Source organism: Trichosurus vulpecula, chromosome 8 (assembly GCF_011100635.1).
Source record: "Trichosurus vulpecula isolate mTriVul1 chromosome 8, mTriVul1.pri, whole genome shotgun sequence".
Lineage (NCBI taxonomy): Eukaryota > Metazoa > Chordata > Mammalia > Diprotodontia > Phalangeridae > Trichosurus > Trichosurus vulpecula.
Genome location: NC_050580.1, coordinates 147626392 through 147649121, shown reverse-complemented (window position 1 = coordinate 147649121; position 22730 = coordinate 147626392). Strand labels below are relative to the sequence as shown.

Below are 22730 nucleotides of genomic sequence, written 5' to 3'. Positions count from 1 at the left end.
AGTAAGTATCGGAGGCTGGATTTGAACTCTGGTCTTCCTGACTCCAGGTCCACTGCTCTATCCCCTTGGGGATAGTGGGCTCAAACTTAACATTGTTATTACAAGGGATCACCCCATCAGGTTAACTTCTGAATGTGGCATAGCTACTAGACAAGGTGCTCCCTTCCTGCAGGACATGGTGCCCTGGCTACCAGGTTGATCCAATGATGGTCTAAGTCACTCCTCTATGCTACACTGGTGAACTAGGCTCAGCTGCTAACAAACTGGTACGGGCCTGGACCTCTACTTCTCACAAGTCCCTATACCAAAGAAAAGAAGACACGAACAGAAAGTGGCCCTATCCTCAGCATAAAACTCATGGAGTGGCCCAGTGGGAATTAGGGACCTCCCCACTCCCACCCCACCTGGTCCTCTGGAGGGCAGGGAGTTGTCTTTATGCCTTAGGGCCAGCAAGAAGGTAAGAGAGTAAAGTTTTTCTACTGAAGTCTTTTGGATGCACTCTCAATTCCTTTCATTTATTACATAGTAAGCTGACTGGAAACAGTCACAGAATGCCTATGCATGCTTTGAAATGGAGATCCAAGCCCCACCAATCCACATCATCATAGATTTCTGAAAGCAGGCTCCTTAAAGCTACAAAGGACTGGATCCTCATTGGCAGGTCTCCCTTTTACATTACTGTAAGATGTAATGGTACTTTTGTCTCCCTACCTCATAGCATAGCCTTGCACATCCTAGGCATTTAGTAAATGTTTGCTGAATGGATGAAGGAGTTGGATCATATGATGTCTAAAGTTCCTTCCAGTCCTAATATCCTAAAATCTGCACAAAAGTACTAGTTACAGCCTTGCCAACTGATGAAATCTCCAAGGGAAAAAGGGTAGAGAGAAGAGCAGCACAAGTTCTGAGAGGTGCTATCAAAAGGAAAATAAATCTAATATATGCCTGGTGATGGATTATGTGATTGTCCTCCCAGGACCAGCCTGATTAAGTACAGAGAAGCTCAGTGCCATGTTGGCTGCCGGCTAATAAATTATTCAGCTTACATTAACTCTTGTAGAGCTTAGTTGTAGAGAGGCTGTGATCTGTACCTGCCCATTGAAGTAATAGAGTATAGTTATGAAAATATTTTAAAAAATATTCTCTTAGTGCTTTGGCTGTTACACTAATTAAAGCTTCATTTGGGTTAAGGAATTCTTTTTTTTTAAGAATGTAAGGACTTGGATAAGCTAGAGAGGGTCCAGAGGATGGTGGTCAGGACGGTGAAGAACTTGGAGCTCATGTCTTGTAAGAATCAGTTGAAGAGTGAAGAACCTGGGCAAGTTTAGTCTAGAGAAGATTCAGAGAGGACAGAAGGACTGTTTTGAAGCATCTGAAGAGTTGTCACTTGGAAGAAGTTCTGGACTTGTTCTGTCTGGTTCCAAAGGGCAAAACTAGGAGCAATTGGTAGAGGTCGTAAAGGGGCCATTTTAAGATTGATGTCAGGAAAAAACTTCTTAACAATTAGAACTGTCCAAAGGTGGGCTGAGCTGCCTTGAGAAGGGAGTTCCCCTTTCTTGGATGGCTTCAAATAGAGGCTAAACAGCCACTTATGAAGCATGTTATAATAGCGATCTCTTTCAAGGATGAGTTGAATTAGATGGTCACTGAGGTCCCTTCCAGCTCTCAAATGCTATGATTCTAGGAAGGCTAAGCTACTGGAACTTACACCAACTCCAACTAGATAAGAACAGCCTCAGTGAATGATATAGGCCTGGGGTTTTTTCTTGTCTGTTTTTATTTTTGAATGGAAAAAGGAAAAGAAAGAGGAAAAAAAAGATATAGAAAGAACATAGTGTAGGGGATGGAATCAGAACCCAGTCACAACATGGAGTCAATGTAGCTCACTCAATTCCCACAATTCCCTCCATAGCCAGTGTAGTCAAATTTTTCCACCAAGGTGACATTTTTTGGTTCTCCCCCAACTCCTTCTCTCTACCATTTTTTATGGATTGTCAAGGATTCTTCTACTCTAGGATTTCCACAACCATTTCCCTTTCTCCCTGATTTAAATGCTGTACTTGGAGGCAATTCAGCTTTCATAAAAAGGAAAAAACAGTGATGACTTTGGATCATGTAGGAAATTCATTTTTCGTTAAAAAGTTCGTTTATTACTAATTAGGAGATTGCTACAAGAGGTTAATCCAAACTTGGATGGCCATTGCACACTGCTCCTCACTGCTTAGAAGGTATAAAGGTGTTGACAGTACCCTTCTTGCTAACATCCCTTACAATTTTCCACATAGGGTGCGTTAATTCCTCCTACATTTGCTGAGGTCAGAAAGGTGCCCAACAAATACCCAGTAATGTCTATAACACCTGGGCTTTTTCCCTCCTCCCCCACTGCCATAAATTATGCAAGGACCTGTACATAGTTAAATGCTTCTATTTAGTGTTCTTCCTTTGACACATAGCCACCAGAAGTCATGAGTCATGCTTAAAAGTCAGAAAACATGAACAGCTGGAGCCATCTATAGGGAAGTCTGGGAGCCACAATACCCAGGTTAGACCAGCTAGCAGATTTTCTCAGGCAGAGCTGCTATGACTTTATTTGCTCCAAGGCTTTGACTGTCCATGAATATATATATCATCCTCTGGCAGTGATTTGTCAACTGAAAATGATTAGCCTGATTCTTAGCTTGTCTCCACTAAGACCCAGATTTGAATTCTGGCTTTGACACTGACTAGGACCTTGGGCAAGTCACTTAGGATCATAGATTTTAGAGCTAGAAAAGATTCTAGAGGCTATCTGAACCCATTATTTCACAAATGAGAAAACTGAGATCCAGAGAAGTTAAATGATTTATCGAAGACTACACAGTAGGGGAGCTGGGTGTAATGGTTAGAGCACTGGACTTGGAATCAGGAAGACCCACATTTTTGAGTTCAAATCCAGCCTCAGACATTTACTAGTGTGACCCTGAGCAAGTCATTTAATCCCGTTTGCCTCATTATCTGTAAACTGATCTGGAGAAGGTGACTGACGGGGTCATGAAGAGTTGGACACGACTGAAACTAAATAACAAGTAATATGCCAAGGGAACGGATTTAAACACAAATCACTTGACTCCAAATCACTTTCTCTCAGCACACTGCCTCCCTTATAAAACAGGGATAACAATAATGGGTGAAAAGCTTTTTGCAAACTTCAGAGCATTGTGTCCAACTGTTGTCATTAGCCAAAGAGCACGCTGTCCCATTCTCGCAAGCTCACTTAGAGCATATATTTGGTACAGCCCATTTGGGAAGAATGGCTTCTATTCACAACCCAGAACTGGCATGACGTTTCTCACCTGTATACTCTGAATATGAAAGCACAGGGGAAAGTGTGATCTCCCTTCACTCAGCAGAAAATGACCTCTCAACATTGTAAGTCAAAGTCATTACTCGTCCCGTTGTTCATTCATTTCAAACATTAACTTTTTAATTACCTGCAGTGAATGCAAAAACAGGGTACTTACTGATCCCAAGGCCAAAGACCTCAGGAGGAGCACAATACTGTGACAAAGTCCAGTCAACTAGTACGTGTTGTTATAGAAGTAGAGCCTTTTTGATTCAGGAGCTAACATGACCAATATAATCAATGAGCTCATCTGCAGAAATAAGCTTCCTAAGTCACGTATTTCAAGTTCTTCATTACAATTCCGACCTGTGTTTAAGATTCTCAACTGATCTCCTGGAAGGCAAAGAATGGGGCCAAATGGAGTAAGATGAAATTCAGTAGGGTTAAGTGTAAAGTTTTACATTTGGGATTGGGGAAAATTAGCTTTACAAGTATAGGATGGAGGAGCCATGGTTAGTTACTGGTTTATCAGGAAAAGATCTCAATAGCAATTAGTGGTGTGATTAACTTCAAAAAGCTGGTGAGATCTTGGGGTTGCAGTGAGTACAGCTTCCTGGAATAAGGAGGTGAGAGGCCTTCTGCAGGCAGCTAGGTGGCACAACAGAGTGCCAGGCTGGGAGTCAGGAAGATTCATCTTAATTAAGTTCAAATTTGACTTCAGATGCTTAGTAGCTGTGTGACCTTGGGCAAGTCACTTAACTCTACTTCAGTTTCCTCATCTGTAAAATGAGTTGGAGAAGGAAATGGCAAACTACTTTAGTATCTTTGCCAAGAAAATCCCAATGGGGTCATGAAGAGTGGGACGCAACTGAAATAACTAAATGACTATCTAGTCAGCCTTAGCCCACATCTCCAGTATTATATTCAGTTCTGGATCCCACAATTTAAAAGGGAAATTTACAAGGTAGAGAACATTCAGAGAGGCAGCTAGGATGGTAAAGGGCCTGTGAGTCCATCTCATGAGGTTATCTGAAGGAACTGAGGATTTTTATACTGGAGAAAAAAAGACAAGATAGCTGTCTTCCAGTATTTGAAAGGCTAATATTTGGAACGATGAGAACAGCTCTATTCAAGCCCAGGGAGCAAAAGTAGTAGAAGATACAAAAGATGAATCTGTGCTTGATGTCAACAAAAACTCCTTAACAATTAGAGATTCCCCGAAAAGCAGAAAGAGATGCCTTCAGAGAGGGTAGGTTTCCCTTCACTGGAAGTTACTGAGTAAAAGTTGGATGGCCTGGTTATGTTGTTGGATATGTTATAGTGGGGCTTCCTTTTTGGTATGGGGTGGCTTAGACTTTGAGGTCCTTTTCACTTCTAAAATTTGGAGATTCTATAGCTTAAATATATATGTATTAAATATATATTGTATACACACACACATATATATATATATATATACACACACATATACATACACACACACATATCCCATTACTTCTTACTCAAGAACTAGTTGCTCTTACCTACTGGATCAAGTCTATGCTCTTCTGTGTATGATTCAAGACCTCTCAACGGCTGACAAAGCTCATCCTGCTACTGAACAGCTGCTCACCTTAAGTAAACACTATCAACCTGATACTCCTCATTCCCAAACGACTATATCCTGTCTCCAAACTTCAAACTCACACCCTCCTATCCCACAGAATTGCTGTGAGGAAAGTACTTTGCAAACCTTAAAATACTGTTTAAATGTGTTTTTACTCTTCCAGTCCACACATCATTATTCAAACCCAAATCAAAATTCATTTTCCTCCAGTGAAACCTCCCTAACCCACTCTGTAATCATACCTACACTGGCAATTTTTACAATAACAGCATTATAAAGAAAAACAACTTTGAAAGATCTAAGAACTAGTCAATGCAATGACTAACCATGATTCCCAAGGGCAAAAGATGAAGCAAGCTACCTGTCTTCTAAGAGAGAGACGATGGATTCAAGTCGCAGAATGAGACAAATTCTCAGACATGACCAAGGTGGGAATTTTTGCTCAACTAGGCATATCCGTTAAAAAAACAATGGCTTTTGGTGTGTGTGTGTGTATGTGATGGGGAGGGAGCTGAGGTAGCAGGGGAAGGAGTTATGAGGGAGAAGAGAATGTACTTACACCTTCAGTCTGCACTGTATAGTCTGTATTATTTTGAACACCTTGCATTGCTTTGTCATTTTTAATTTATGTCAATCTCTTCAATTAGAGTATTCCTGAGGGCATGAACTATGCCTTCTATCAGACTGTCTCCTGTTTCCTTCAATCATGGCTTCAGTACAGCTTACACATAAGTCCCAATACTTTGAATAATGAATCCCTTTAAGTGGTCCCATGTATTTGGATTTGTACAATTCGAAATTACAATTATGTAAAATATGGTAGTAGTTTCCAACCCAATGGAAATACATGTGCAAATTCAAATGATTCAGCCACTTTAAAGCGAATCATTCATACTAATGGGAACCTAGCTCTACTCTACATAACAAAGGCTCATGTGAATACTTGACAAAATAATTTACTTCTTTTGTCTGACACTAAAGTATTCAGGCTTCTTGCCAGTCACTAGAAAACGTAGCTATCACTTGTAAGTAAAACTGTGGTATTCAACATGCTGGCTAAAAAATCATAACCTATCGAGAGAACAGAATAAATGGGGGGCAGAATAGGATGGAGGGAGATATAGTTAGTCTTTCACAACATGACTATTATGGAAGTGTTTTCCATAACTACACATATATAATCTATATTGAATTGCTTGCCTTTTCAATGAGGGTGGGTAGGGAGGGAAGAAGGGAGAGAATTTGGAGCTCAAAGTTTTAAAAACAAATGTCAAAATTTGTTTTTACGTGCAACTGGGAAATAATCTATCTTGTCCTACAAGAAAGTAGGGGTGTGAAGAGAATATGACAGGGAGATGATAGAAGAGAGGCAGACTAGGGGAAGGGTAATCAGAATGCATGCCATCTTGGGGTGGGGAGAAGGGAGAGAGGGGGAGAAAATTTGGAACTCAAAATCCTGTAGAAATGAATGTTGAAAACTAAAAATAAAGAAATAAAAAGTCAAAAAATCATAACCTACTGTTTGCCTGGTGATGCCTCAAGTTCCTGCTGCAACACTGAGGCTGGGAGTGGGAAAAGGACAGCTCTAACATTACATATTCCCATGAGGGCACTGTTTTATGGAGTTAACACACAAGTTTGTAAGATGTTTGGGGTTGGTAATTGGTATAGGCTCTCTACAAAATCTGAATCAAATCAGAAGGGTCAATGCAAAACCACAGATTCAGTGAAAGCATAACACACTGCGGCTGCTAGCAAATCATTGGTAGCATTTGAGCAAAGTTAACTCCAGAAGATATAAAAACATACCAAGGAAGATTCTCAATTTTTAAGAAAAATTTTCCCATAACCTAATTGTGGGACAAGTCACACATGCTGTCTGGGCTTCACTTTTCTCATATATAAGATGAGAGAATTAGACTAGACAATGTTTAGGGGCCTTTCCAGCTAATATTTTGATTCAAGAAGTGACTAGATGGGACAAAGTTGAGTGAGCACAATGTTTGCAGTAAGTTAATGCTTAAATCAAACTCTTGGCTGCAAATGTGTGTGGCTTTGTTAAAGGCAAAATGTTACAGCAGAAAGATCACTGGACCTAGATTTAGGAGATCTCAGTTTAAATCCTATCTTTGACACTTATCTACACAATCACTGGCTTAATCTCACTGAGCCTTTCAGGTAATATTTGCATTGGTTATCTCATGGGGTGCTTATAAGCAAAGCATTTTTAACCTTGAAGTTTTAGAATTTTTAATATGTCAGGATTTTTAAAAAATCTACTTTGGAAGGAAGCATTTAGATTCAATTAAAAAGCATTTAAGTGGCTACCATTATATATCTGGCACTGTATGAGGTGCTGGAGATAAGGCAAAATCCAACAGTCCCATCTAAGAAATTTACTATTGAAATCTACCAGATAATTGTTTTGGCAACACAGACCCTCACCAGAGCCACCACCTTTGTATCAGAATTTTTCAAATGATCATGTAACAGTATGACATTCTCACCCTTCACTAAGAGATGAAACAAGCTGTTGAAGGTCACACAGTGATGAATGTCTCCCCACACCTTTTAAGTCACAATTTTGTCACAGAAGTGTTTTCCAGGAATTGGTTATCCCCCTATCTTGCTATGAAACCAAGCCCTTTCCCCCTACATAGTTCATAGTTTGATGTGTTGCAGCCTGTACTCCTATTCCTTATATGCTTGTCCACTGCCTTCTGCTACTTAAAGGTAATCCAACCCACTCTCCTCCTGTTTAATTCTGGGCACAACCCATTGTCCATTTGTACCAGACTCTGGACACAGCAAAAATAAGAAATAGGACCTATGAGTTGTCAAAGAGATCCTACTGAAGGCAAAGTCAAAGTTCATAATGCTGAAACGTGTAACATGAAGGAGCAAACACTTTCAGAGATACTGGATCCAGAGAGAGAAGATTCTGAAAAATAGGAACTGAAAGTGTCAAGCACAATCTTCTTTTTAATTTTCACTGATAAATGCTGATACTTGAAAGATGCTGCTACATTTACATATTGAAACCAAGGTCTAATATTGCAATTAAATATTAAAGAACATAGAAATTTATACTTTTTTTACATCAAGACAGCATCATCTGCTCTAAAAGCCTATAATTTAAAAGATAATTCCTGTCTCTTAACTATGAAAAAAATGGATTATCTCATCAAACAGGAAATACTGGAGCAGGAGTTATGAAGAAAACATAGCACTAAAACTGATAAGAAAAGCAATTGTGACACATCTCCTAACTCAGGTTAGGAATGGAAAGAGTAAACAAAAAAAGTTATGGAGGCAATAGTGAGGAAAAAAAAGGATTATCTTCTGGATATTTACCTAACTACAGGGAATATCAACTACCGAGACAAAAGTATAGGGTAGTTCTCCCCAGAGGGCAGAAACTTCTATTGCATCCTGAAAATTGGCACTCATATTGGCATATTCAGTGACGCTAAGGATGAATTTGCTTACAATGAAATAGTTTCTTAGCCTTTGACTTAGGACCTCCAAGTAAGGGCTCAGGCACGGTGGACGGGCAGTGGCAAGAAGGAAGCTTATTCTGGTAATGCTTGCTTATGCTTATCGATTACTTGATAGTTAAGAGAACCTAAAAAGGATTTTAGAATATGAATATGAATTCAGTGAGGCCTTAATATTTCCTTGAAAAATACAAAAAGCCATTTCTATACAATTTATAGACATCATAATTTATTTCTTTTGGCAAATTTATAATTTTCAGTTACCCAAAGAGACATTCACTCTATCTCCATCACCAGGACCACAAATGGTCATCACAATCTCCCCATTTAAAACATGCTATAATTTCAAAGGCATTAAAAATAAATATAGCTTTTTAAATAGATGATCTAATTTCTATCACTTACATGCCAATATAACCAAGCACTGAAACAGTGCTCACAATTTCAAGGTCACATCAACTGCATTTCTTTGCATGCTACAAAGATCCTGCTTGGAGGTTCAAAATCCCCATAAGCACCATCTCCTCCCTCAAGCTCCTTGAGGGCTGATAAGGCTTTTTTATAAATAACAAAGGCAAAAAGCATCTTAATATATACACAGCACAAAGGAAGAATATAACCTTTCCTTTGTGTCTTTCTTAGCATCAAGCTAAGCAGCATTATTGAAAACAATCAAATAAGAGATCCCAACTCTTCAGTTAATCATGGCAAAACTGAGAGGGAAAAAGAACTTGAAAGGGCCCTTTACTAACAGCTATTCTAGGATCACCAGGTAATGAAAAATTTTCTAAATGAAATCAACAATCTCAAAGTAAAGGATAATTTTCTTCTGAGTCATGGTATAGTTTTTTCAATGGGGATTTAGATTTCCTTACATATCACTAGAGTGGTATCTCTAGGGTATATCTCATACTCCTGGTCTATGTAAAGATTTCATTTCCACAGATGCAAATTCTGTCTTGAACTCTCCTAGTCTGAGAATTTTTAAAGGCAAGAAAATGAGAAACTCAAGCAGTACAACTCTTTGCCCAAAGTAAAAACCAGGGTAGAACTAAAGTAAAGGAAAATAGATAATTTTAAAGGAAATGGCCATAGTTCCTTGCTTGTCTGTCTGAGGCACATTAGGAATCCAGTCCCATTTTCATTCAACAACAAAGTGAAATGTGCAATTTAGACATCTTGGGCTAAATTTAATTTATAAAAAAAGGTCAAGTTTACATACAAGGTTTAACTATGGAATTTCATTTGTAACTAGCTCAGGACCCTAGTTACAATCCTTTTTAAAAGTCTTCATTGACATACCACTTTCCTAAAGTTTAGCCAGAATGATCAGTCCCTCATGTTAGAATTCAGTATTTCTAAGTATTTCTCCCTTCTCTTTTTGCTAAAAGTTCTACTGAACCCAAGGATATGTTGATTTATCACCTTAATGTGCATATCATTTCCATTCCATATTACTACCTTCCCTAAAATAACTGCTAGTTAATACCAGCATGATTTACTGGGTTTTTTTTCCTGAAAAAAAAATTAAAGTAAAAGGAGGTTTAAAAGTTGAATTAACATTGGGAAGATTGCATCTGCTACTTAAAACAAAAAAAATCACAAGTTTTAAAAAATATACATATCACAGAAAGTAGAAATTTGTTAATTTCAGATATATTTCCATTTTACATTACTCCATGACTTAAAGGGATTATACTATTTTGGGGAAGAAAATACCATTCACCATTTAATAGCATATGAACAAAGTAAAACAGTCAATACTTTACTGGTTTGCTTTTCTCATGTTCTCTTTTAACATTTTATCTACTTTGTTGAGTTTTATTCAAATACACACTATCTGATTTCTTAAAAAGGACATTCAGAGAAAAAATATAGTGATGCCATATAAACTGAGTACAAAGCTGAAAAATTTAAGCTGAGAGCCACAAGAAGAATCCAGGAAGAACCTCAAAATGAAAAAAAAAAAGCCTTAAAAATGTTGATGAAACAAAAAAATCCCCCAATTTCAAATACCTTCCTAGGCATCTATAACAGTTAGGACAGACTCTGGTTACAAAGAATGTCACCTCTGTTAATTTCTAAACCTACCTGGGCATACTTTATGTAGTAGAACCATGGTAAAGTTGCTAATATCCTTAAGGATTTTTGTTTTACATTGTTTACAGTAACACCAATATTGTATGATCAACCGTGAATCACAACTATTCTCAGCAACACAATGATCCAAGACAATTCCGAAGGACCTATGATGAAAATGCTATCCATCTCCAGAGAAAGAACTAAAGAAGCCTGAGTGCAAATTGAAGCATACTTTTTTTGTAACTTTATTTCTCTTGTTTTTCTTGTGGTCTGTGGTTTCACAACAGAACTCAGGTGGAAATATGTTTTGCATGACTGTGCAGGTATAGCCTATATCAAACTGCTTGCCTTCTCAATCTGGGGGAGGGAAGGGAGGAAGGGAGAGAATTTTAACTCAAGATTTTAAAAAATAAATGTTAAAAATTATTTTTACATGCGATTGGGGCAAAATAAATTATGAAATTTTCTAAAAAGGATTGATGTTCTAATTACAAATACCAGTTACTTCCCTACACTTCAAAAATAATTTTTAAATCTCCAAAGTCAATTCTGAATAGGGAAAAACCTTCAAAAACACAGCTATGAATAAACATCTTATTTTGAGTAAAGAACATTTAGAACCAGAGCCTATTCTGTCTCATAAGCTCTGATTACCTTAATTAATCTAACCCTAAAAGGGATATGCTTTAATAATGTACACAAAAAGGACCACAGAAATTAAAGCCCTTTAACTTTTTGTGGATCCATAACTTAAAAGATGCAGGTTCAGCAAGCAGTATATCCTTGATTTAACCATACTGAATGTATAAAGACACAGCTACACATTCCTTTCATATATTCTTGGACTTGCCCCAGGGAGTTATCATTCATGTATGCATTTCAGACAGCTGCTGGATAGAAGCCTTATTAGATGAGAATCACGTATCTAGTTAGTATTTTTTCCTTCTAATTTCAACCAGAAAAAGAATTTTAGAAAAAGGCACAGTTGTGCTTCCTCTAAAAACACAGAAAGCTGTTCAGGGAGGTCCCAATTCTCAGATGTTATCTGGCACGCTGGTTGGAAAGAAGGAAGTCCTTGTCTCGGCACAACAGGCATCGTTTCAAATTTCTACAAGAGCCACCAGCAGTGAAGAATGCCCAGACACCCATGAGCAGCATGATAACATATGATGCTGCTAAACTGGCTTTATAATAAGGATTCAGGAAGGTCTGTAGGGAAAGAAAAGTAAATTAGCTGGGGTGATATAAGATTTTATAACAGACAGCTGAAAAGATCAAAGACAAATGAAAGTAAACACAGAATATATTCAATAGCTCAGGCTTATTTCACCAAATGTTTAATAATTTATGTGATATATAATAAGCACTAAACAATGGGACTAAAATTTTAAAAAGAAAAACAACTGAAAAGGCAAGAAACTGGTTTAACAAATACAGAGTGAGCGGTCTACTGCAGACTAACAGATTCAAATGGAGTGGAGGAGCAGCTCATGAGAAATGTATAGGTAGAGGAACTGAGGGGTTACTGTGTTTGAAGGATAGTCAATACATATGTTGAAATCCCCGACTATGAAGGCACGAGTTGGGGAGGAGGGAAAAACTGTGAGTTATGTACTGAACTCACTGAGGAAGGAAGAGGAGTGATCTAGCAGTCTGCAGGCAACAACTACCAGGATTTTGATTGGGTGGTAGATAAAGATTTCATGACCCTCAAAGGAGGAGAGGTAACTGAGTGATAAAAGCAGGGAGAGAACCTAGGCAATAGGGAGAGGCCAGGAGTGTTCCAACCCTCCTGCCTCAATCAGTGAGCTAAGGGAAATCAGTGAAGGTGTACCCAAAAGCTGGAGAGGGTAGCTGGGGAGGCTGTGTCATCATGGGAGAGCCAGGTGTCAGTGATTGCTAGAAGATGGAATTAGTGGGAGAGGAAAAATTTAGGATCAAGGGATGTTTGTTGAAATGGAACGGGCATTACAGATGTTCAGTGGAAAGATAAGTATTGTCTGGTTAGGACGTTAGAGTGGGAGGGTTGAGGTGGATGGGAAATGGGATTCAAAAATCACTGGGATGTGTAAGGTATGACTAGGTTTAAGTATGGAAGGTGCCACTTTTCTTCCCAGAGGAGGATGGAGATCAGGTTTGAGGCAAGTACAGCATGATGTAGCATGCACACAGTCAGATGAGAAGCCCCTTTTCACTTCTCTTCTATCTGAAGGCTGGAGACTAGGCAAAAGACAAGTGCAATAGGAGATGGAAGTTGAACTTGCACAGCAGGACAATGAAGTCTCACTCCCCATCAATTTTCCTCTTCCCTCAGGGGACAAGTATAGCAGAAGATGGAAGGCACAAGATATATTTGGAGGTCAGTTTTGCTGCTCTCCCTCAAGAAGGGATGGGAATGACAGAGCAAACAGCTGGCAGTGGGAAGGTGGTTTGTTTTTCCAGAAGTTGGGATAAAGGGGGTGGGGATAAGCTAACCATCGAAGAGTATGTCTAGGAAAAGAATCAGTAGATGGGTAGAATTCCAATGATAAAGACAGGTTATTAGAAAGTGCAAGGTCTCTATTCTTCGAGGTCTCATCACAACCATCAACTGCCAGTCTTGTGGCAGGAGATACCACTGAATCTTAGGGGGGAGCATCAGTAAGCCCACCTCAGGAAATACCCAAGCAGGAGGTAATGTGTCATGGGACTCTGCCTCAAGGCAAGCACAAGCAGAGTCTGGCAGTGCTGCGGCCCAAGGGCTTCTGGAACCCCAATAGTGTTGCTTCCATAATTGTGGTGTCTTAAACAGGTTTCTTGCCCAAACTCACTTGCTTTTCCCTTTTGATGTTAAAAACAGTGGTTGGCCCTGGGTTGATTTTGTTTATTTTTAAGGTTTTCTGATTATTTTTGAAGTTTATCACTGTTTTCTCTTGTTGCTATTTCTCAGTATTTCAAATGTTTCTATTAGGAAAGGAAGTGAGCAAAGATGGAACAACTTAGACTATTATTCCATTATCTTCTCAGAAGTCTTTTGTTACTACTATCATTAGTAGTTGTTAGTAATAATAATAAACAGAATAAAATTACTTCAAAGTCCCAATTTACTTTTTGTAACCTCTTTAAACAGGAATAAATGAATGATAATTCTCATTTAAAGTTAAAATACTATTCACAAGAAGTGAATGGTGTTTTTAAAAGGTAATTTTCTAGAATAAAGCACAAATGAGAGTCTTTTAATTCTAAGAGAACAACTAAGAACAGATGAATGGAATTTAAAGAAAACTAGAGATTCTAAAAGAACAGCATAAGAAACTACAAAATGGGTTCTAATAATTTTCTGAGTTAAAAAAATTATGAAAAGGCAGGGAGTCTTCCCATATTTTTAAAGTCATATTCCTAAGTGTCATTTTCTTCTTTAGACATATGAAGAAGTGTATAGTTCCACATAGTGGCTATTTAGTATGAACATATAAACTGGACTCACCAGACCTGACACCAGCAGATGACTCATGATGACCACGATTAGTGCCCACCAGTTTTTAGTCTCACATGCATCGAAAAACACAACTCCCCAGAAGACATGCAGCAAAACCATAACTAGAGTCATGAAAGCTGAAAGACAGTGATCTATTAGTGCACAGTCATATAAAGGACATTAAAATTAGGATATAAAAGCTCTGAGTGAATTGTTCTCTCAGCACAGATGTGCTATCATACTGCTTCTTATTACTCACAACAGAAATATTTAAGCATTATCCATCAGTGAATACCATAACATGATGCACATATGTATATAGCAATGAATGTAATTTTTACCTTCTTGTAGTTATGTTTAGATAAATACGCTGAACACTGTTGCAGCTTCACATCTAGTGTGTGTGTAGTAAATAAAATGACAGATTCCAAATGAAAACTTCAAGAGTTTCAAGCAATTTCCTTAAATGGTTCAAGAATACTGTTCGTTCTTGGACCCAACTATACCCTTCTCTATTAGCTCTGTCTTCAATAAATAAAAAGATTTTCCTGACCTAAAAAGAATTACTATAAACATCTTATACCATATACCCTAACAGCCTCAAAACTGATATATGGTCCAAAGTAATACCATAAAAAAAAATATGAAAAAACAGATCGGGTACCTTTACAGCTATGGCTATGCGGTGAATTCTTAACCAAGACAGTGGTTTGATAAGCATAGAAGAGATAATTTTGAATACATGAAATTGAAAAACTTTTTTGAGAATACAATTAATGTAAGTAGGATAAGAAGATAAGTGAATTACTAGGGAAAATACATGCATTAAAATGTCTAATAAGGGTCTGATGTCCAAGACAGATAAGGAGTTCATATCAATAAATAAGCCTAATGCCATTCCCTAATAGATAAGTAGTCAAAGGATATGGACAAATAATTTTTTAAAGAATTGTAAATAACTACCCATATGAAAGCATTCTCCAAATCACTAATATTAAAGAGAAATGTAAATCAAAACAAAACCTCACACCAAACTATCAATGACGACCAAAAAAAGGGAAGAGTTAAATTTAGAGGGGTTATAGAAAGATAAGCATACTAATGCACAGCTGACAGAGCTAAGAGTTGGTACGAGCATCCTGGAAAACAATTCGGAATTATGCTAAGAAAGTGAATAAAACGCTTATACCCCATGATAAGTAAATATCCCCAAGGAAATCAATGAAAAATAAAGGCCACATACACACCAAAATGCAGTATTTGCGGTAGTTGCAAAGAACCAGAAACAAAGTAGATGCTCATCAACCGAGGACTGGCTAAACAAGTTGTGATACACAAATGTAATCAAATATTATTGTGCTTTAAGAAAGGATAAATATAGATAAAGAAAATCACAAGGTGACATATATGTATAATGCAAAGTAAGCAAAAGGAGGAAAATAACATACACACAATGACTATATTAATGTAAACAGAAGAAATAACAATAGAAAATGGATGCCATGGAATTATAATGGCCAAGATTGGCCCCAAAGAAGAGATATAAGAATGTCCTTCCCCCTCTATTTACAGGGTTGGAAAACTTTGGATATAAAACAATCCATATAATATTAGACTTAGCTGATGTTTGGCTAGTTTTATTAAATATTTTTTCCTTTTAGTTTTTGTTATAAGCAATTGACTTCTGGGAGGGGGAGAGCTGGAGAGTAAAATAATGCTAAATGTGGATGATATGTATGTATATATATATATATATATACACACATATATATGTAATAAAAATGTAAAAATAAAATAATTGTGATTTTCAATTAACAACATCATTAAGCTAGAATTTCTCCACTAAGCTTTTGAAGAAAGACAAGTGAGAGAATAAAAAAATAAGGATAAATGATCATTGAGGAGCACATCCTAGCCCTGCCACCACAAAAGCAACAGGTATAGCAGCTGGGAAGAAAGGGTAAGCTGCTAACAACAATGCCCCTCTTCCAGCAGCAAAACCACTTTATGCCATCAATCAGTCCAGGAGGGTGAGAGGCCTATCTCCACTCACAGACTGGAGGAGTGTGCCTCTACACACGGCCCTTTTAGTTGCTGCTGATGAAAGCCACACTGACTCTCTCTTTTACCACATTCTACCCCTATGGTCATGAAAGAAAAAGTGAGCCTTCAGTCTTGACTCACTGCAAGTGGTAAAGGAGGACAGAAGGGGATTGTTATTAATAAGGGAAAAAGAGATGTTATCATCACTCTGGCCAACACCAGAGCCCCAGCGCCTCACTAGGACTGTGACACTTAAGTGCACGCATGCTTGCACAGACTTCGTGCTATCACAGAGACTACATGCCACCCTCACCACATCATCCTTGATGCCATTACCATTCTCTGCTCTAGCCCCTCTCAAACACTGTGACTGAGCTGGCGCTGGTCGCTTCCTTCTTATCGCATAATTTTCCTAACACACTTTACCACTGAACTCTCCTCTCTCTTCTTTACCTCTTATCATATTATCACATAATTAAGTGATCCTTTCCCTATGCCCATCTCCCACTTTGTCCTTGTGATTCAGAGATTCATCATTATTTGCTAAAATGGAAGCTTCTTTTCTCTGCTACATCTCACCAAACTCATCCCTATCTCAACCCAGTTTCTTCCTCACTTCCACTGTGTCCTCTGAAACTGATGGTACCATTGTTAGTAAATTCCCTTTCATCTTATATCTCCTTCAACTCACAGTCTTTCATTGTTCTTTTGATTGTGGAAACCTAGCTTTCTTTGGATGACACTTCATCACTGGCCACTCTCATATTGCTGTTCACTCCTCTTATGAGCCACAACACACTGGACTAAGAGGAGGAAGCAGTGTATATCTTGTTTACCAATGCCACTTACATACCCTCCTGCTTACAGACACAACTCAGGAACCTCTCCTCTTCTGAGGTACACTCAGAAGTTTTATAAGATCCTTCTCAGATCATTGATTCCTGTCATCTATAAGTTTCTAGGTCATTCTCCTTTCTTAGAGAGTTGAGTATCTGCCTGAAAATCTTTTTCTCTTTACCCACGGTGAGCTCCCTCATCTTTCCTACTTCACACCTCTTATTTCCTCTATGTTTTCATCCATTCTCTTCTCCATTGTTGTAGACTCTGAGGAAGAGATTGCTTGTTCGCCTTGCCAAAGCTAACCATTTTTACTTGTGTCCTAGATCCATTCCCCTCTCACGTCCTCTGGGGCTTGTGCCATGGATCACTCCATCTCTCTCTACTTCATCTTTAATTTTGCCCTATAAATTTATTCTTTCTCTGCTTCTTACAAATATACTAAGGTCACAGGATCACACAGAACTACAAATTCAGAGCTAGAAGAGTCCTTTTGTGACATTTAATTTAACTCTCTCATTTTACAGATAAGGAAACTGAAACCCTGGAAGGTTAAGTGACTAATCCAAGAACATATATGTAGAAAGTGGCAGTCTCTCCCTACCCTTAAAATTTTTTCACTTGACTTTGACCTTCCCTCAGGCTATTGTCATAAATATCTCTCCTTTTCACTGAAAAACTCCTACAATGAATCACCAACACTTATTTCCTCCACTTCTTCATGTCCCACATTTTACTATTTAGAGTTTACCAGTGATCCTGACTGTTATATTTATAGGAGGTCCAACCAACATGCTGGAGACATTGCAAATCTTTTCCTCCCTCCTCAAACCTCTCATGGTTTATACCTGGCTCCTCATCTCATATCACTCTGGTGATGCCTTCCCCCCATTTTCTCCTCCTTCACTCTTGTCTCACACAAAGATGTAGCCCTTCTCTTTGCTAAGGCAAACCCTTCTACGTGCCAAGTGAACCCATTTCATCCTGTCTTCTCTAGCAGACTGACCCCTCTATCAATCCTGCTTCTCATCAGTCTTCAATCTCTCCCTCTCTACCAGCTGCTTTCCTATTACCTACAAATAAGCTCTGTCCTGGACCACCTTCTTTCTCTCTACTATTTCAAGTGCTGATCTCACCAGCTTCCATGGATTCAATTATTATCTCTATGCTGGTGATTTCCAAATCTACTTACCTAGCTCTAACTTCCCTTATGATTTTCAGTCTCACATTCCAAGTGCCTGTAAGACTTATGAAACTGGATATCCTGTATATATCTTCAACTCAACACATTCAAAGCTGAATTCATTATTTTTCTCCCAAAACTCTCCTCTTTTTAACATCCCTATTACTATCCAGGGCATAACGATCCTCTCAGTACCTAAGGCTCACAACCTAGATGTCATCCTTGGCTTTTTACTCTTTCTCACTCACCTGCCCCAACATGTATAACTGTTACAACATCCTGTTCATTCTATTTTTGTAATGTCTCTCCTATGTGTTCCCCTTTTCTCCTCTGACACTGCCACCACCATCCTGGTTCAGGCCCTCCTTACTTTGCTCCTGGACTACTGCAACAGCCTGCTGGTCGGTCTCCCTCCCTTAAGTCTCTCTCTAACTAGGCCATCCTCCACTCAGCTGTCAAATTCATTTTCCTAAAGCACAGGCTGATCATGCCACTCCCCTATTCAATAAACTAGTGGCTCCCTATGACCTCCAGAATCAAATAGAAAATCCTCTGGCTTTTAAAGCTATTCACAACCTCACCCTGCCTTTTAGACTTTTTTCACTTGTCTCCCCTCCATGTCCTCTGTGATTCTGTCAATACTGGCTTTCTTGTTGCAGTGCCTATGCTTGGAATTCTCTTCTTCCTCGTCTCTGCCTCTTTGCTTCCCTTGTTTCCTTCAAGGCTTGGCCAAGAAAAAAACAGATCAGTGCCCTCCCTTACAGAGCCTCTATTCTATTGGGGATAATGTGTATGAGTAGATTCAAAATATATGCAAGATAATTTCAAGGGGGAGGAGACACTTGCAGCTGGTGGGGAGGAGGAGGAAAGAGTCAGGCCTCCTCGGAGGTGGCGGTACTTACACTGAGCACTGAAAGGAACTAGAAATTCTAAAAGGCACAAATGAGAAGGGAGTTCATAAAGGCATGGAGGTGGGAGATGGAAGGCCAAGTGTGAGGGACAGCAAGGAGGACATTTTGGCTAGGTTGTAATGTATGAAAGGAAGCAATACAGAGTAAGTTTTAAAAGGTAGGTGCCAGACTGTGCAGGAATTAAAATGCCAAATAGAGGAGTTTGTATTTGATCCTAGAGTCAACATGGAACAACGTGGTCAGACATATGTCTGAAGATGGCGACATAGCCTCTGTTTGAACATTGTAGGTGGCAGAGTTCACTATTTTATGAACTAGCCATTGTTTACTGTCACAAAGCTCCTGATTGTTATAAAATAATTCCTTATTTTAAGTCAAAATTTGCCTTTTTGTAGCTTCTATCAATAGTTTTGCTCCCACAAGCAACAATCAACAAATCTATTTTTTCCTCCACATGGCAGTCTTCTAAACAAAGGGCATTCCAAAAATCTTCAGGCAGTTTTCAGCTATTAAAGCAAGGAGATTAACACTGCACTGAGACTTTGGGAAAATCCTGTATATGAAGTTAACTATCAAGTTCCTGTTTAGTCTTCTCTTTTCTAAGCTAAATAGCCTTAACCCCTTCAATTATTCCTCATATGACATAGTTTCTAAATCCCTTAGCATCCTACTAATTTTCTCTGGATGTGTTCTAGTTTGTCACAGTCCCTCTTACATTCTGCTATTTCAAACTGGAAATAACAGTACAGATATCTGAGTGATTTGGGGTTAGATGATTACATTTGCATTTTAAATCTGAAACACGAAGTTTCTATGAATGCTTCCTAAGGTTGTACTCACAGGATCACAGATTTAAAGCTGGAAAAAATCTTAAAGGACAGCTAGTCTAACCCTCTCACTTCAGATAAGAGAAAACTGATCCCCTCAGACAAAGCATGACTTGCCCAAGGTCAGGTAGTTAAATGGCAGAGTAAGGATTTGAAAGGTGTTCTAACCCTAAATCCAGAACTCTTGCCATTATTCTACTCTGTCCATTCCCTCATAAAAAAATCTTTCTCTGATGCCTCATCGTGTTGCGGAGATGACCTTGTTTTCTCGAAGACTATGAAGGCAGAGCTAAACCTCTGGACAGTTCTGTTAAACTGGATAGGCTTTGACAATGATCCCAAAGACATACTTTGTCTTCTGGTCAAGAACCAACCTAATTAAACAGAGCAGCTTATCACCAGTAGGTTGGCTTCTAGGTGACAAAACAAAAACACAAAATTGTCTTCAGACTTGTGTAGTAGCGATGAAGTGGAAGGAAAGGGTCATAGGATGATAGATTTATAGGCATAAAGGACCTTAGAGTACATCTAATTTAGAATTTTAATCTCAGAAATGAAGAACCTGAATTTCAGTGAGGTTAAGGAAGTTACAAAGGTAGTTAAATGGCAGAGTGGGATTTAAACTGGTTAGGCTTAGGGCAATAAATGATGACATGGTGGGCATACAGAGGCTACAACATATTACTAATCAAAACTTTCATGTAAAAAGTAGTTGTAAAGCCAAGAGGCATCAGGCAAAATAAATGATCCAGTAAGATCACGATATAGCAAGAGAGTGAACTGAAAGCCAAAATACTAAACTGCTATACACTTAACACTTTAAAAAAAGACTTCCTTCCAGCATGTTAGGTAGATTTTTCCACAGTAGGACTTTATTAGAAGCACATGAACAAGAATTATATGGGATAAAAGGTATGAATGGATTGTAATCTGGACCACTGGAGAAAGAATGAGAACATGGATCCACTGAAGTTTAAGACTGCATTTCCCTGGGGCAGCTTCCCTGGCACAGTAGATAGAACTGCCACCCTGAAATCAGAGGACCTGGGTTCAAATCCAGCTTCAGACAATTATTAGTTGTGTGACCCTGGGCAAGTCATTTAATCCCAATTCCCTCCCCCCAAAAAAGAAAGGGCTTTATTGATGACCCCCACTTGTTCCTGTATAATTTATTTATTAATGTTAAATTTCACACTGCTGCTTTCTGCCTACCAGTTTTTTGGGACAAAATCATTCTAAATCTTTTCTTTTTCCTGAAAAAAATTACAGAACAAAATTTTGGGGCAAGATGTACTATTTTCATTATGCTCACAAGTCAGTTTTATGAATAGGCAGTAACAACTCCATATTGGTCAGAACACATTTGGTGTTTTATGCTCACTGTAGGATTCACACATAAGGAAAGACAATAATGAATTAGAGAGAACATGCAAAAGAGGGCAACTAATGTGATGAATGGTCTGGAAATTATTTCTTAAGAAGTCTGAAGGGACTGGAAATGCATGGTTGGCAAAGAGAAGACTTAGCAAGGATATAATAACTGTCCTCAAATATTGGTGTCATGGGCATGAGTTATATTCTACTACCCAAGAGGGTAGAATATGGTAAATGGTAAAAGTCACAGAGGAGCAGATTTTGATTGAAAATAAGAGGAAACTGTCACAATTAAGAGTTGTTCAACAATGGAATGAGCTGTTTTACAAAGCAGTAAGCTTCTCATTAGCAGACATATTTAGAGGTATAATCTAGATAAACATCTGTCAACAAGTTTGTAGAGAGGATTTCTGGATGGGACTACAGGGTTTGTAGCTCTAACTTCAAGGCTACACAAGTACTAAGTAGCAGAACTGCTATGTAAACCCAGACTCCAAATCTGTTTTTTTCCATTAAACTATGTTACTCCTCAAGCTAGAGAGGAAGATTAGATCTAAGAGGAACTCCAAGGTCCATTTCAACTCTAAGACTGCACACATAGTGCTCATTGATGCTGGGCACTCTACTACTCCCTGTGAATAAATACAAAAGAAAAAAGAAAATTTACATCAGAAAATACAGTTGGACCAACATTCCACTATGGTTGTTGCATGGTTGCAAGCAAGGACACACCAGGATCTCTGAAGAATTACAAATAAGTATCATCCAGAGAGCAATGGAGATGGCCATGACGGGTGTAAGTAGGATGTAACACATTACAAAAAAGTAATTGTGCAGGCAAAAAAGATGCCACTAAAGAAACGTTTGAAACAAAAAGATGACAGGCTGGTGACACAGCTAGAACAAGAGATAACGAATGGAAAGCCCATGAATTTCACTGATAGTGGTATCAGAATAAAGTGAGGGAGACACTTAGTATATTGCATGAAACTACTGTGTTGAACTTATAGGAGGATCTGAAGAAGAGTTAGTTGCAAAGGGTGAGCAAGCATAAATGGTTTGAGACTTACAGTGATGAAGGAAATATAAATGCTAAACAGTTGGACATCCTTGCTTAATAAAGGGCCAAAACTTAACAGGTTTTATTAAGCAATTATTTAGTAATATTTATATATTATATGGATATTTTTGCTGATGACAATTAGAATACCTATTCTATTAAAATTTGCTACAAAATGTTAGCCAATATTACAACACCTATCTATTAGAAAGTAACTTGTTAGAATTTCCATTTAGGATTGGCATAAAACTTCCAAAACAAAAACACAGAACTAAAACGGAATTTGGAAAGTCTCTAGTCTAAACTCTCATTTGCATATGAAGAAACTGAGAACTAGAAGCCCTGACACTTTACTTGTGTTGAAGTATTCTTTCCATTATATACTTCCACTATGGATTGTTTCAATATTTTAATCATTTTGAACTTTGGTTCTATCATATTTTGCATTAACTTTCCCTCCCAGTTTGACGAAGTTCAAAACTGTTATAATTGAGAGTCAATCAACAAGTGCCAAAAATCTTATTGACCAAA

General features: G+C 38.2%; 1 protein-coding gene across 1 annotated transcript in view; it reads right to left on the bottom strand.

Annotated features, from left to right (window-relative positions):
• Positions 1–8632: 8632 nt before the first annotated feature.
• The window catches only part of APH1B (aph-1 homolog B, gamma-secretase subunit), a 33997-nt gene continuing 19899 nt past the window's right edge, over positions 8633–22730 (bottom strand). Inside the window, exons 5-6 of the mRNA XM_036735466.1 lie at positions 13974–14101; positions 8633–11716 (exon numbers count right to left, since the gene is read on the bottom strand). Coding sequence (XP_036591361.1) covers positions 11549–11716; positions 13974–14101 — 296 coding nt within the window. The 3' untranslated portion in view covers positions 8633–11548. The remainder of the gene's footprint in view (positions 11717–13973; positions 14102–22730) is intronic.